Source organism: Medicago truncatula, chromosome 7 (assembly GCF_003473485.1).
Source record: "Medicago truncatula cultivar Jemalong A17 chromosome 7, MtrunA17r5.0-ANR, whole genome shotgun sequence".
Lineage (NCBI taxonomy): Eukaryota > Viridiplantae > Streptophyta > Magnoliopsida > Fabales > Fabaceae > Medicago > Medicago truncatula.
In genome coordinates this window covers 16,775,603-16,791,425 of record NC_053048.1, presented here as the reverse complement: position 1 = coordinate 16,791,425, position 15,823 = coordinate 16,775,603, and the positions used below count along the sequence as shown (strand labels likewise).

At 37.1% G+C, this 15,823-nt stretch overlaps 2 protein-coding genes and 1 non-coding gene across 3 annotated transcripts; 2 read left to right on the top strand and 1 right to left on the bottom strand.

Moving 5' to 3' along the window:
• The first annotated feature begins 579 nt into the window (after positions 1-579).
• LOC120576995 (uncharacterized) lies at positions 580-2,151 on the top strand. Its single transcript, XM_039827876.1, has one exon. The coding sequence runs from the start codon at positions 580-582 to the stop codon at positions 2,149-2,151; it is 1,572 nt and encodes a 523-aa protein (XP_039683810.1).
• Positions 2,152-12,935: 10,784 nt separating this feature from the next.
• Positions 12,936-15,204, top strand: LOC120576994 (uncharacterized). The gene is made up of 4 exons (XM_039827875.1): positions 12,936-13,799; positions 13,863-14,349; positions 14,452-15,091; positions 15,186-15,204. Exons 1-4 carry the CDS (start codon positions 12,936-12,938, stop codon positions 15,202-15,204), a joined length of 2,010 nt encoding a protein of 669 aa, XP_039683809.1.
• Positions 13,302-13,408, bottom strand: LOC120577261 (small nucleolar RNA R71). Its single transcript, XR_005643334.1, has one exon. It is a non-coding gene; the product is annotated as a small nucleolar RNA R71 (small nucleolar RNA).
• Positions 15,205-15,823: the final 619 nt, after the last annotated feature.

The window sequence follows — 15,823 nt, the reverse complement described above, 5'->3', positions numbered from 1 at the left end:
TTAATCCTAATGCTGTTTTTTAATAAATTAAAATCTGTTTATATATTTAAATTATAATTATGTTATAATTATTATTTTTATAAATTAAAACTAATCAAAGCGTAGGAAAATAAAAATGCTTCATAAAAAATACTATACTAAAAAGTTCTATTGTTGGAAAACAATTTATTAAAATAGTGTTAAAAATCAGTTTTTTTTTTTAAATTAAAACTTTGTTAAAATCTGTTTTTTTTGAATAAATTAAAATATGTTTCATTTCCGTGTCTAAAATTTTATAATTATTATTTTTATAAAATAAAATAATATAATATAATAATGCATATTGTTTAAAAAGGAGGGACTAAAAAATAGTATAGTACAAGAAAGTTGTTTATCGATCAAAATTAAAACTATGTTACAATTATTTACTAATTAATTATTATATGTTTGCGAGTTAAAAATTTAATTTGTTTGCGCGTAAACTTATATTTTATTGTTTGAGCGGGATTTTTTTTTTGCACGTAATGTTAGTTATCTCCATTGAGTAATAATTTATTTTTGACGTGGAATATGTCAATGAAGTTGTGGAACGTGTAGAAGATGGAGTATTATGAATATTATCGTCGTTGGATGTACGATAGGACGTTTCCGGGAAGAACTGGACTAAAACCGCAATTTGTCGAAGGAGTTGACGGATTTATTTCATGGGCATGGGAGCAAGAAATCTGTAGAGATGAGGGAGGAATTAGATGTCCGTGTCTAAAATGTAGGTGCAGACATATAATTACCGATCCTGGAGATGTGAAGAAACACCTAAAAAAAGTTGGTTTTATGCCTAATTATTGGGTTTGGACATATAATGGTGAAATGTTTCAGAATTTTGGGGTAGGGGTCAATGCACAAGCTTCTACTAGCCATGGTGGAACAAATGTGGAAACAAATGTGGAATACAATGAAGATGTCAACACAGAACAACCCCCGAATGAGAAGGCGCAAAGATTTTACCGATTGTTGAGTGAAAGTAATACACCTTTGTATGAAGGGTCTTCGTACTCTAAGCTATCTATGTGTGTGTGGCTTTTATCTCATAAGTCGAATTATCTTAATCCTGATGATGGTATGGATGATATTACGAAGATGTTGAAGGCTGTGACTTCGTTCAAAGATAATCTGCCAATGAATTATCATGCTGCGAAGAGGTTGGTGATGAAGTTGGGATTATCAGTTAAAAGGATTGATTGTTGTAGAAATGGATGCATGTTGTTTTATGACAATGAGTTTGGGATAAATGATGGAGCATTGGAGGAATGTAAATTTTGTCAAAGCCCGAGGTACGGTATTAGCAAGCAGAAACGAGTTGCGGTTAAGTCAATGTTTTACTTGCCAATAATACCAAGATTACAAAGACTGTTTGCATCGATGAAAACTGCTAGTCAAATGACGTGGCATCAGTCAAATGGAATTCCCGGAGTGATGCGACATCCTTCTGACGGTGAAGCGTGGAAACACTTTGATCGAGTACATCCTGATTTTGCAGCAGATCCACGGAATGTGAGACTTGGATTATGCTCTGACGGTTTTCAGCCATATGTCCAATCCTCGGCAAAACCATATTCTTGTTGGCCAATCATTGTAACCCCGTATAATCTCCCTCCTGAAATGTGCATGACAAAACCATACTTGTTTTTGAGTTGTATTGTACCAGGACCAGATAACCCTAAAGCAGGCATAGACGTGTTTCTACAACCGTTAATTGATGATTTGAAGAGGTTGTGGGCTGGAGAATTGACATATGATATTTCTAGAAAACAAAATTTCAAGTTGAGAGTAGCTTTGATGTGGACCATTAATGATTTTCCCGCTTATGGCATGTTGTCCGGTTGGAGTACTCATGGTAGATTTGCATGTCCACATTGTATGGAAAATACAAAGGCATTTACTTTGGAAAGTGGAGGGAAGAGTTCGTGGTTTGACTGGTATCGTCCATTCTTGCCTCATAATCACCCGTTGAGAAGACTTAAGAATGGTTTCAAGAAGGATGAGAGAGTTTTTGTTGGTCCTCCACCTAAGATTACATCAGAAGAAGTGTGGACAAGAGTTTGTGATTATCCAAAAGTCACTGATTATGGTCGAGCTGTCCCAATACCAAGATACGGAGTGGACCACCACTGAACTAAAAGGAGTATATTTTGGGACCTCCCATATTGGAAAGATAACTTGCTCAGACATAATCTTGATGTAATGCACATTGAGAAGAATGTCTTTGACAACATATTTAACACAGTGATGGATGTCAAAGGCAAAACAAAAGACAATGAGAAGGCTAGAAAAGACTTACAAATATATTGCAAAAGAAAGGATTTGGAGTTGAAACCTCAACCGAATGGGAAGTTGTTGAAACCGAAAGCCAACTACAGCCTATCTGCCCAAGAAGCGAAATTAGTGTGTCAATGGTTGAAGGATTTGAGAATGCCCGATGGATATTCTTCTAACATAGGCAGGTGTGCCGATGTCAACACGGGAAGGTTGCATGGGATGAAAAGTCATGACTCTCACATTTTCATGGAGAACTTTATCCCAATTGCATTTAGTTCATTGCCCAAACATGTGCTAGATCCACTTATTGAGATTAGTCAATTTTTTAAAAATTTGTGCGCTTCAACATTGAGAGTTGATGAACTTGAGAAAATGGAGAAGAATATGCCAATCATTATCTGTCAGTTGGAGCAAATTTTTCCACCAGGTTTCTTTGACTCTATGGAACATCTTCCTGTACATCTGGCATATGAAGCTATACTTGGCGGACCTGTTCAATATAGGTGGATGTACCCTTTTGAAAGATTCATGGGTGACTCAAAACGAGTAGTTAAAAATCTGGCCAAAGTGGAAGGATCAATTGTTGCTATTTACACCGCCAAGGAAACCACATACTTTATTGGCCATTATTTAGTTGATCGTCTACTTACTCCATCAAATACAAGAAATGAAGTTAAGGTTAACAATTTTCGGGATCCATCAACCTTATCCGTATTCAATCTTCATGGTAGACACGCGGGCAAGGTGCTTCAATATTGGATGGTAGATCATAAAGAGATGCGGTCTGCTCATGTTCATGTTTTGATTAATTGTGCGGAAGTTAAACCATACCTTGAGTAAGTAAATCTATTCCTACCCTTGTTTAGTAGTCCATATAACAATAAGTTTTAACGCGGTTAACAACTTCGTATTGAATTTATTGCTTTTTAGGGAATTTATTGCTTTTTATGCGGAGTTTGGTGAAGGATCGATAGTTGGTTCGATACATGAATATTTTCCAGCTTGGTTTAAACAAAGAGTGTATAATGCCGAGCCAACTGATGAAGTCATCCGTTTACGGTATTTATCTCAGGTCCTTTACAATGTGACTATGAATTTCACACCTACTTCGTGAATGGATATAAATTTCATACCCACTTTTGGACGGAAGGCAAAAAGACTATTAATAGTGGTGTTTATGTAAAAGGAGTTACAGATGGAGGTGAAGATGATTTCTATGGCGTGATCAAACACATTTATGAGCTTTCATATAATGACAATAAAGTGGTGTTGTTTTATTGTGACTGGTTTGATCCCTCGCCTAGATGGACTAAAATTAATAAATTATGCAACACTGTTGACATTCGAGTCGACAAAAAATATAAAGAATATGACCCGTTTATCATGGCACACAATGTTAGGCAAGTGTACTATGTTCCTTATCCCCCAACTCTACCACGCAAACGAGGTTGGTCTGTTGCAATCAAAACAAAACCGAGGGGCCACATCGAGACTGAAGAACCAAACGAAGAAGTTGCTTACCAAGCCGATGATATGACACATGTAAATGAGATAATTGAAGTAGATCAAGTTACAAGTTGGCAAGACTCTCAGGTTGAAGGGGATCAGGTTGATCCTTCTATTTTGGAGATGCGTGATGAAGTTGAAGATGAGAATGAAGACGTTGTTGATGATAATAATGAAGGGGACCAGCAAGACAATCAAGTTGATGATGGTGATGTCGATGAATATAACTATGCGTCTGATAACAACACTTGAAGTATATTGTTATCCACCCTTGTAATGATTGAATTTGAATTTATTGTAATCTTGAATACATTTGAGTTTGAATGAAGATATCGCTTGTTTTAATATATTTTTTTTTTATGATGTATATATAAATATATATATATATATATATATATATATTATCTTCATACATTTGAGTCCTTTACAATATCGCTTTTTTTGTTATTTAACAGATTCACAATGCCTCCGAAAGAAAAAGAGAAAGGCAAGAGCAAGGACCCTAGGAGGCGGTTCAGAACACACATTGCGGATCCAGCCACACTTGCCACATTGACTCCCTTTCCCAGACCACCCTCTTCTTCTAGCCAGGGATCGACTGGGTCATCCCAAGCTAGTGCTGTTGCACCCGCTGAAGGGTCTGGTGTTGTTGCACCTGTTGGTTTTATCCTCCCTACAGGTTACCAGTTGCCTCCTCCACCAACATATCCTCATGGGCAGACCGGCTTTATGATCCCTCAACATCAACAACCCCCACCACCCCAACATCAACAACCCCCGCCCCAACCCCAACCCGAACCTCAACAGGGTGCTGATGATGATGATGAGGAGATGGCAGATTATCCGCAAGATGAACAAGAGCGTTACATCATTGTGCCTAGCGGAAACTCGTAAGTCTTTATGTATTTTTGTTCAATATGTATATTGTTATAAATTTATGTAATGTTTAACTATATGAGTTTTCATTGTTTGTAGTTTCATGCCCTACATGCCAGCCGCCAGTGCCATTAGAGACATCATCCAGGGGAGGTTTCATGGATTTTGGAAGACTTATGGTGATATCCCAGATGATGAAAAGGATGCATGGTTTGGTTTTTTTAAGGTTACATTAATACTTATCATAATATATTTTAACTTATCTGCACATATGTTATAATTTACTAATTTCCTAAAATATGTTAACAAATATGCAGATGAAGTGTACCTGGAACCCCAGGTACTATGCTCAGATATGGAGGAACTTTCACATTAGAGCTTCTGCCCGCCTCTCCGACATGTTGCGACATGTCCGAATTCGTCACGAGACTGCTGGAAAGAGGCCCTACTGGATCGGGGAGCCACTGATGAGGCAGTTGGTGGACTATTGGGGGAGTCCAGAGTTTAAGACGAAATCAGAGAAGGCAAAGAAGAACAGAGCATCAGAGAAAGGGGGATGCATCCACACGGGAGGCTGCATAAGCACAGCAGAGCATGCCCGTCGACTGGTAATTAAAAATAATAACTCTGTTAATTAATTTTATAGAATGTATGTTTTTAAATATTTTGTGGTTAAATATAGTTTAATGTTTTACTAACTACTTAATAATTGTGTTTCTTGTCAATTAGGCAAAGAAGCTGGGTAGGGAGCCATACATAAATGAGCTCCACAAGAAGACCCACACATATCGATCAGGCCAGTATGTTGATGATCGCTCCAAGATATGCCAGCTAATTGTTACATAAGTGTATTTTAATTAATTTTATTTGTGGTTATAATTTTTTGTTAATGTTTATTTATCTTTAACTATTTTATTCTTATTTATTTTAGGAGGAGTATGATCGTCAACTATCGGAGGCGCTCTCCAGAGGATGCTCTGTTGATGAAGCTCTCACACTTCGTGCATGGACGAAAGTTGCTGGTGAGAAGAAAAAGGGGCGATTGTACAGTGCAGGAAACTTAGCTGGAAACTACCGCAAGGGTGTTGCTACCACTCTAAAGTTGACCCTTAATGCTGGGGAGGGCTCTTCTCGGCAACCTGAGCTCACTCCCGAAATGCGGGATATGATCACTAGGTTGACTCAAGAACAGCTTGCTGCCCATATGCAAACCCAACAGGACCTGATCCATGAGGTGGTTAGGAAGCAACGAGAATTCCTAGACTCTCAGTTGGACACATTTAGGCAAGAGCAAGGCTGAATATGAATGAGCAAGGTGTTGGGCAGCAGAGTGGAAGCCGAGAGAGTGTGAGGGCTCCTTCAGTGTGTGATGATGATGCGGACGACCCCTATGAAGTGTATGGTGAGGGCGAAGATGATGATGATGATGACGGGCTCGAGATGGATGATTGATGCTTATGATGCTTGTTGTGTGTTTTCTTTACTATTATGTTATGGTTTGTATGACTTTGGGAGGTTTTCCATGCTTCCCGGCACAATATTTATTTTCCTGCACGGTTTGTAATATTATTAAGTACACTTTCTATTTTATGCCTATTAATTAGACTTATTAGTGTTTGTGTGATTAAACTTTATTTATATGCATTTAATTGTGTTTTAACAAAAAATTTAATTTTTTTAAATATATATTTTTTAATTAAATTGATTTTTTAACCATTTAATTGTATTACAAAAACAATTTAAAAAAAAAAATCGATTTTTAAATTAATTTAAATATATTTTATTAATTAATAAAAAAAATTCGTTTTGATAAAAATAATATTTAAAAAAAAAAATAAGGACATTTGCCAGGGGTTAAACCCCTCGCATGTCCCTCGTTTTTTTGCTGTTGTGACTTGTCACTTCAGTCAGAGTCGCAGTCAGACGTCTGTCGTAGTCAGAGGTGCAGGAAGCTGCAGACGAAAGTGATGGAACATGCCAGGGGTTCTGCTAGGGAGAAAGCGTGGCGATTTGCCAGGGGTTCAGCCCCTCGTTTTTCTTCCAGGGGTGTAGCCCCTGGCAAAGTGTTTACGATGAGCGCTTTTGCCAGGCCATCTGCCCCTCGTTTTTTCCCTGAAAAATGTCCCGTTTGCCAGGGATTTTGTCCTGTTGACAGGGATTTTGCCCCTGGCAAAAGGTAATGTTTCTTGTAGTGGGTGTAAACACGAAAGTTGTAGGTATGAATGTTAGCTTTCTAATGCCGTTGGTCTGACATCAAAACGATTTACAGAACTTGAGTTATCGTCAAATTACTGCACGTAGGTCACAGTGAATTTTATGAATTTCAGCACAACTTTGTCCGAGTTTGAAATGAAAACTGGTATTGATTGGTACATAATTAGTCTTAGCTGTACACACGAAAGTTGTAGGTATGAATGTTAGCTTTCTAATGCCGCTGGTCTGACGTCAAAACGATTTAGAGAACTTGAGTTATGGTCAAATTACTGCACGTAGGTCACAGTGAATTTTATGAATTTCAGCACAACGTCGTCCGAATTTGAAATGAAAACTGGTATTGGTTGGTACAGAATTGGTCTTAGATGTACCCACAAAAGTTGTAGGTATGAATGTTAGCTTTCTAATGTCGTTGGTTTGACTTCAAAAGGATTTATAGAACTTGAGTTATAGTCAAATTACTGCACGTAGGTCACAGTGAATAATTGAATATGATTGATGTATTAGTATATGAATGTATATGTTGTGAATACGATATTGTCCATGATTGATGAAGTGTTATATGTATATATGATGTTTTAAGATGTTGATTATTATTTGACGTTGTTATATTCTGATATAATTATATATGCATTACTTGAATTATATGTGAATAATTGAGACGTTGTTGATTTGCATTTGATATTATTATTTCATGTTGTTTTTGTATACTACTGTGTTGGTGTTGTTATTTAACTAAGCTGCATGAGTCGGTCTAAGTTGATTAAGATGATGAAGTTCCAAATTATTGGATTATACAAGAGTTGTCGATTTAAGATGTTTAAGAAGTCGAGTCCATGCATTAGCATTCTTTGTTGGGGGCTTGATGCTCTGGAGTATATTAATACTCAAACAGCGATAGGAGCTTGATGCTTCGTATTGGTACCACATGCATGATTAGAAGATTAAGTTGCATAGTCAAGTTGTCAAGTTGTCGAGTTGTCGAGTTGATAAGTTGTAGAAGTTGCATTGTCGTTGTCGTTGAGTTGTCATTTGTCAATGAGTTGTTAATAAAAAACTAAATGAAGTATTAATATTTATTAATCATTTTTGTTTATGTTGTTGTTATATCAATATAAGATGATGAATATGTTGTTTGTTTATATGATTATGATTAAGATGAATATGTTGTTTGTTTATATGATTATTATCATTAAGTGATGATTATGTCATGTTGTATATGATTATTATTATTATTAAGTGCTTATTAAGTTGTGTTATTATGTTATTATGAAATGATGATTTGAAGTTGGTTGAACTATTAAGAATTATTACATGAAGAGTTATTATTACTTATAGATGAAGTTATTTATGTTGTTAAATATAATTATTGAATTATATGCTTGATATTATTGTTTTGTGAAATCTCACCCCTTCTGCTTGGGAATGTTGCTCTTCGTATGAGTAACTTGCAGGTAACCAAGAATAGTTGATGTGGTGTGAGCTTTCTCTCTCGTGTGTCTTAGGTGCTCTGATACGTAACGAGATGAGATCTTTTGTTATTGCTTTTCTATTCCTTACGTATTGTTTTTGAAGATTTATGACTATGTAGCTACACGTGGTGGTGGTTGTGTGACGGCTCTTCCCGCATCACCTCTCCTGCCCTCTTTGGCCGCTTCACCCTCTGGGTTGTTCCTCAAACTCTCGGCACTGCCGCATGTGTTTTTCTACTTGAAGAAACAATCATCTCTCTGTTTTGGATCTTCCTTATGTCCTGTAGTTGGATGGACCTGGTTCAGGTCATATGGGTTGTATAAGGATTCGATATATTTGCTACTGTTTAAAATTGTCGATGCCTCCTTCAGATGGGGTGGCGGTTCTGTTCATATGGTTCGTCTTACAACGCGTTTCTGGTTTTTCAGATGCGTTTGGTTTGATGCTCTAAACACGGGTGGTCAACTTGGGTTGTTCCTCCGCGTGTTGGTCTCTTAAAACCCGAAAAGATTTGTGTCACTTGATGGTTTTTTGGTTCTTTATCTGATGCATTTCTTGATGTATTGGACAGTTAGGCTAGAAATGATTGTGGCTAGAAATGGTCTTGAGTTTGTTGACTTTCTACAGTAGACTGTGAGGTGAATTGAATCCTTAACATGTTTGCATTGGATTAACTCATAGTAAAGATCTTGATCTGATGCACATTTGTCTACACGCTTATGATGCTCGTGGTGCTTACTTTCGTTGATTGACTATCCGACGATCTGGCTATCAATGGTTCTGAGTTGCTTTGTGTAACAGCCCGATTTTCGTTAAAATTATTTTTAATTGTTTTATATGTGTTTATATGTGCTTGTGTGTGATTATTTGTCATTGGATGCATTTTAATGGGTTTTCGTGTTAGAAGGGTATTTTGATCATTTTGTGATTAAGGGTAAATTAGTAATTTTGGATGAGAGTTATTTTTAGTGTTTGAATGAGAACCATTATTTTATTAAGTTATGAGTGTAGTAATTAGTGGTGAACCGTTTAGTGACCGTTGTTAGCATTTTACCGTTAAGTGACCGTTAGTAGCATTTTACCGTTGTGAGTGTAGAAACATTTTAGAATTGAGTTGGAGTGGGTTAAGTCCACTAAGGTTTAGGGTTAAGCCCATTAAGAGAATAGACTATATAAGGATTGTCTTAAGAGAAAATATCACACAATTTTCATTAAGAGATATTTTGAGAGAGATAGAGAGAGAAAGTGGGAGCAAAGAGGAAAAGGGTTACAGAAGGAGGAACTTGAAGATTCAAGAAGAGGAGAGAACCTAGGAGCTAAAGTGAATCTAGAGCTAGGGAATTGATCTAACTAAGGTAAGGGGTTAGAATTCATCATAATCATTTTTAGTGTCAATTTTCAATTGTTGTATGAATAATTGCTTAAATGATTAATTCTTCATGATTATTAGAATTTGTGCTCCTATTATGATGTTATGTTTGTATGTGAGCAATTGGTGATAATTCATTTGTTGTTGGTGAAATTGGATGATCAAAATATATGAAAATGATATATGTCATATTATGCTCTAAATGACAATTTATGATATTGTTGTTGAATTATGATGAGAACCATGTTCAATTGATGTTGTTGTTGCTAAGTGATGTTGTTTGTAACGCTCTAATCGTTATTTAATTATTTTTAATTATGTGGAGTCTTATATATGATTTTTGGTGATTTATGTGGTGTGTTTATTTTATTATATAGTTTATTTTAATAATAATTAGAATAAGTGATAATTAGTATTATTTTGGAATATGGCGGTTATGTTAGAATTTAATAGAATTAAGGGGGAGTAAATAGAATAGAGAGGAGTTAGGAAAGGAGTTAAGAAAGAAAGAAAAGTCAGAAAAACGTTTTTACGTATAACTGTCAGTTTTTGGGAGAAAAGGAGAGAAGAGCAAGGAGAGCCAAGGTTGTCATTTTCTGTGCTGATTTTTTTGCAAAACTAAGGTAAGGGTGAGGCTTACCGCAATTGTATAGGTTCTGAATTCTGATTTTGTTTTTAACAGGTTTATGTGAGAATTGGGAGAAGTTAGGTTTTGTTAAATTAATGGGTTTTGAGAGTAGGGATTGTGTTTTTGATGTTAGAAATGGGTTCTGAGTGCATATAACCTTTCATTGCATATCTGTAAACTGATTTGGGGAGTGAATTGAAGAAAAATGGGATTTTTGGGAAAAACCTGCATTCTGCCCGTACAGAAGTTCATCGCTCGCCTCGCGAGTAGCCTTGCTCGCCAAGGCGAGGGAGCAACTTCGTGGCTCGCCTCGCGAGTGAGACAACTCGCCATGGCGAGTACCCTTGAGAAAATCTGGATTTTTGAAGTGTTGTTACAAGCCGTAATTTGGGTAGTATTATGTACCTAGATGAAAAAAACACAAAGTTGCTTCCCTTGAGTAAATCTATGAATAGGTATTTTAAGGAAACGCGTTCTAATCTTAGTGGTGCATTAACCTTTAAAGATTCTCAAAGCGCCAGTAGTATAAGTGAGTATAAGGGAGATCATAAAAAGCCAAAAAGCCAAATAAATTCCAAGATCTCATCACTGAATCTAGATTGGGGAAGGAGGTAGGCCCTCCGACTTCCTACGTGAAGGTGATTGTTATCTTGAGAAAAAACTTTAAAAAAGCATCGTTGAAACTAGATTGGGGAAGGAGGTAGGCCCTCCTCCGACTTCCTACGTGAAGACGATGTTTTAAGGGATACCATTGAATCTAGATTGGGGAAGGGGGTAGGCCCTCCGACCTCCTACGTGAAAATGTTGTTCCTTAAATAAAGAACTTAAAATGTGCATATGGCAAAGAACAAAGATTCTCAAAAACTCCCATCTCTCTTATGTGAATTGTAGAAGGAATCTTTCTTGGTTAGTTTAGTGCTAGGATTAGACCATGTTTCCTCATAATACCTATTTTATACAGGAGCAAGAAAAGGGTTGGACTTCACACACACACTCACTTGAAACTTGATCGTTGGGTAGAATAAAGATTTCAAGAAATACTTGAGTTTGTGATTAGTGTACATTTTGGGATTTAAGCCCTTGAGGAGACATGTGCTTTAATTAAATTGTCATTTGATTTAACTGTTGATGCTACTATGTTTATGCCTTTTGCTTGAGGACAAGCAAAGATTCAAATATGGGGGAGTTTGATGAGTCATTTATATGCTATTTTAATATGCTTTTTAGTTTAGTTTTATTTAGACGATTTTATATAATTTTATATTAGTATTATTTCCTTTTTAGGATAGTTTACTTTAAATTGCAATTTATTATATTTCAGGGAAGAATATTGGATGGATTGAGTCTTGGAGCAAAAGAAAGGGATTTGGAGCAGATTGGACACGAAAATACGAAGATTGGGAAACAAAATATATCTCCCACAAGTCAGAAGCCTGGCACGGCCCGTGCTAGCCTTGGCACGGCCGTGCCACCCTCCAGAGACCTTTTGCTGCTTTTGCTTGGACTCCAAGCTATTCTATTTTGGCGCACAATCTACCGAGGAATATTCTTGGAATATACTTGCTTAGATTTTAAGTCAATTGTGTACTATAAATAGAGTAGCTAGCCATCACAAATATTCATCTTTACTTGGAATACAATAAGTGACAATTGCTTTTCTAAATAAAGTTTTTTTCCTTTCCTTTATTTTCCTGTCTTTTACTTTCATGCTTTCTCTCTTCTCCCCCATGTCTACGATGAACATGAGTGAGTAGACTTCTTCTTGTCTTGGGATTGTTGGATAAGTCTAAATGACATAATCCTAATCAAACCAAGCCCTAAGCCTTAATCTTATGTAACCCTAATTTCTTATCTGAATTCACCGTCTTAACATGGATTAACCATTATCAAACTGTGGAAACGAAAGTGGAGGGTTTGATAATTGTTCGTCCATTATTCCAAATATCAATTCATAAAACGAAAGTGGAGCTTTGATATTCGAACAAGTGAATTCAGACAAGGATTGCAAAGTCAGCGAAATAGGCTTTGCAATCTTTGAGACATATAGTTTCGATCTTCAAGGGAACTAATAACAATCAAGTCAGCGAAATAGGCTTGGTTGTTAGAGGAACCAAAATCCAATAGTAATCAAGTCAGCGAAATAGGCTTGCTTGCTAGAGGAACTTAAGAGAAACTGTCTTGAGAAATTAGGTCTAACATAACATTATAAGCTTATGGTTTTGGTTTGAGAAGGACTTGTTATTTAGATGAAACCAACGATCCCAAGGCTCTTTTATTATATTGCTTTTTAACCGTTTAAAAACCCCCAACTTACAATTCTCTTCTCTCTTCTAATCATCTCTAAAGGTTAATTAAATTGAACTACTCCCTGTCGGAACGATACTCTTTTATACTACTTCGGTAAGACCGTACACTTGCGGTTTTATCTCATCAAGTTTTTGGCGCCGCTGCCGGGGAGTAAAACTAATTTGATTAACTCTTTCTTTGTGATTAGAACTCTTTTCTCTCCCCTCTTCTTCCCTTCTTCTTTTTTTTCCTACACTTGATTTGGGTGGCTTAAAGATAATAGATAACATGGCTGAGGAACGCACTCTTAAGGAGTATTCGATCCTTTCTTCGGATGGGCCATGCACTATTATAGTCTACCCAACAGTTCAAGGTAGCAACTTCAAAATAAAACCTGCACTACTTATTCTGGTGCAACAAAACCAGTTCTCTGGATCACCTTTCGAGGACCCAAATTTACATATCTCAACCTTTTGGAGACTTAGTGTAACTTGCAAGGACGACCAAGAAACCGTCAGGCTACATCTCTTCCCTTTTTCTCTAAAAGATAAAGCCAGCAATTGGTTCAACTCTTTGAAACCTGGTTCCATTACCTCATGGGACCAACTAAGGCGAGAGTTCCTTTTCCGTTTCTTTCCCCCATCCAAAACTGCCCAACTTAGGGGAAAGCTTTACCAATTTACTCAAAAGAACGGGGAATCTCTTTTCGATGTGTGGGAACGTTTTAAAGAAATACTTAGACGTTGTCCCCATCACGGTCTAGAAAAATGGTTAATCATCCACACCTTTTATAATGGTCTAACATCTAGCACTAAATTGACTATTGATGCAGCTGCAGGTGGTGCCCTAATGAACAAAGACTTCACAACAGCTTATGCGTTAATTGAGAACATGGCTCTAAACCTCTTCCAATGGACAGAAGAAAAAGCAACCATCGATCCTTCACCCTCTAAAAAAGAGGCAGGTATGGATGAAACCTCTTCCATTGACTATTTATCTACCAAGGTGAATGCATTATCTCAAAGACTTGATCGCATGAGCACACCTACCTTCTCACCTCCTTGTGAAGCATGTGGCCTATCTAGTCATTCTAACACCGATTGCAACCTAAGTAGTGTTGAGCAGTTAAATTTTGTTCAGAATGGCCAAAGAGTTGTTCAAAAATCTCACATTGAACTTTTAATGGAAAACTATTTTCTTAAACAATCCGAACAGCTCCAAGAGCTCAAGGATCAAACTAGACTTTTGAACAACTCTCTTGCTACTCTCACAACAAAGATAGACTCCATCTCCTCTCACAACAAAATTTCTGAAACTCAGCTCTCCCAGGTAGTTCGTAAAGTTGACCACCCCAATAAAATGAATGCTGTTACACTTAGGAGTGGTAAGCCACTCGAAGACCCCATAAGGAGAACCGAGACCAATGACAGTGAGAAAGAAATCCGCGAACCACCATCTAGGGAAACCAGGGCAGAAAGAGAGGAACCACGAGTTGAGGAAAACACGCCACCTACCTTTAAGCCAAAAATCCCCTTCCCACAAAGGTTTGCCAAATCAAAGCTCGATGAGCAATTCAAAAAGTTCATAGAGATGATGAACAAGATATATATTGATGTGCCATTCACCGAGGTCCTAACCCAAATGCCCACATATGCTAAATTTTTGAAAGAAATCCTCTCTAAAAAAAGAAAGATTGAGGAAAGTGAGACGGTTAACCTTACGGAAGAATGTAGTGCCATCATCCAAAATAAATTGCCACCAAAGCTTAAAGATCCAGGTAGTTTTTCCATACCCTGTGTCATAGGGTCGGAAGTTGTGAAGAAAGCTATGTGTGATCTAGGAGCCAGTGTCAGCCTAATGCCCTTATCACTTTATGAGAGGTTGGGAATAGGGGAACTTAAATCAACAAGGATGACCCTACAACTAGCAGACCGTTCTGTTAAGTATCCAGCTGGAATCATAGAAGATGTCCCCGTTAAGGTAGGAGAGGTATATATCCCCGCCGATTTTGTTGTGATGGAAATGGAGGAAGACAATCAGGTACCAATTCTTTTGGGAAGACCTTTCCTTGCCACTGCAGGAGCTATCATTGATGTAAAAAAGGGTAAGCTTGCCTTCAATGTAGGTAAGGAAACTGTTGAATTTGAACTTGCTAAACTAATGAAAGGTCCCTCCATTAAGGACTCTTGTTGCATGATAGACATAATCGACCATTGCGTGAAAGAATGCTCTTTAGCATCAACTACACATGATGGTTTGGAAGTATGCTTGGTTAACAATGCAGGTACAAAACTGGAAGGGGAGGCAAAAGCTTATGAAGAACTGTTAGATAGAACTCCTCCAATGAAAGGTCTAAGTGTGGAGGAGTTAGTAAAAGAAGAACCAACACTTCTACCCAAGGAGGCACCGAAAGTAGAACTCAAAACACTTCCATCAAATCTAAGGTATGAATTCTTGGGCCCTAACTCCACTTATCCTGTTATTGTAAATGCAAGTCTCGATGAAGTAGAAACTGAAAAATTGCTTTATGTCCTCAAGAAATATCCTAAAGCCATAGGTTACACCATTGATGACATTAAAGGAATAAATCCTTCATTATGCATGCATAGGATACTTCTTGAAGAAGACTATAAACCCTCCATTGAACACCAAAGAAGACTAAATCCCAATATGAAAGAAGTTGTGAAAAAGGAAGTCTTAAAACTCCTAGATGCAGGTGTTATTTATCCAATTTCTGACTCCAAATGGGTTAGCCTCGTGCAAGTTGTACCAAAGAAGGGTGGTCTCACAGTTATTAAAAATGATAAAAATGAATCCATTGCCACTAGAACCGTCACCGGTTGGAGAATGTGTATTGATTATAGGAAGCTTAATAAAGCAACCCGTAAAGATCACTTCCCTCTCCCTTTTATAGACCAAATGTTAGAAAGGTTAGCTAAGCATTCACATTTTTGTTACCTAGATGGCTATTATGGATTTTTCCAAATACCCATTCACCCTAATGACCAAGAAAAGACAACTTTTACATGTCCCTTCGGGACCTTTGCTTATAGAAGAATGCCTTTTGGTCTCTGTAATGCCCCTGCTACTTTTCAAAGATGCATGATGTCTATTTTTTCTGACTTTGTTGAAAAGATAATGGAAGTCTTTATGGATGATTTTTCTGTGCATGGTTC

Coding starts and splice junctions, on each gene's coding strand:
- LOC120576995 (XM_039827876.1), top strand. CDS start 580: ATGGAGTATTATGAATATTATCGTCGTTGGATGTACGATAGGACGTTT.
- LOC120576994 (XM_039827875.1), top strand. CDS start 12,936: ATGGCTGAGGAACGCACTCTTAAGGAGTATTCGATCCTTTCTTCGGAT. Junction 13,800..13,862: donor TTGTTCAGAATGGCCAAAGA/GTTGTTCAAAAA, acceptor CAATCCGAACAG/CTCCAAGAGCTCAAGGATCA. Junction 14,350..14,451: donor AAAAAGAAAGATTGAGGAAA/GTGAGACGGTTA, acceptor CCTGTGTCATAG/GGTCGGAAGTTGTGAAGAAA.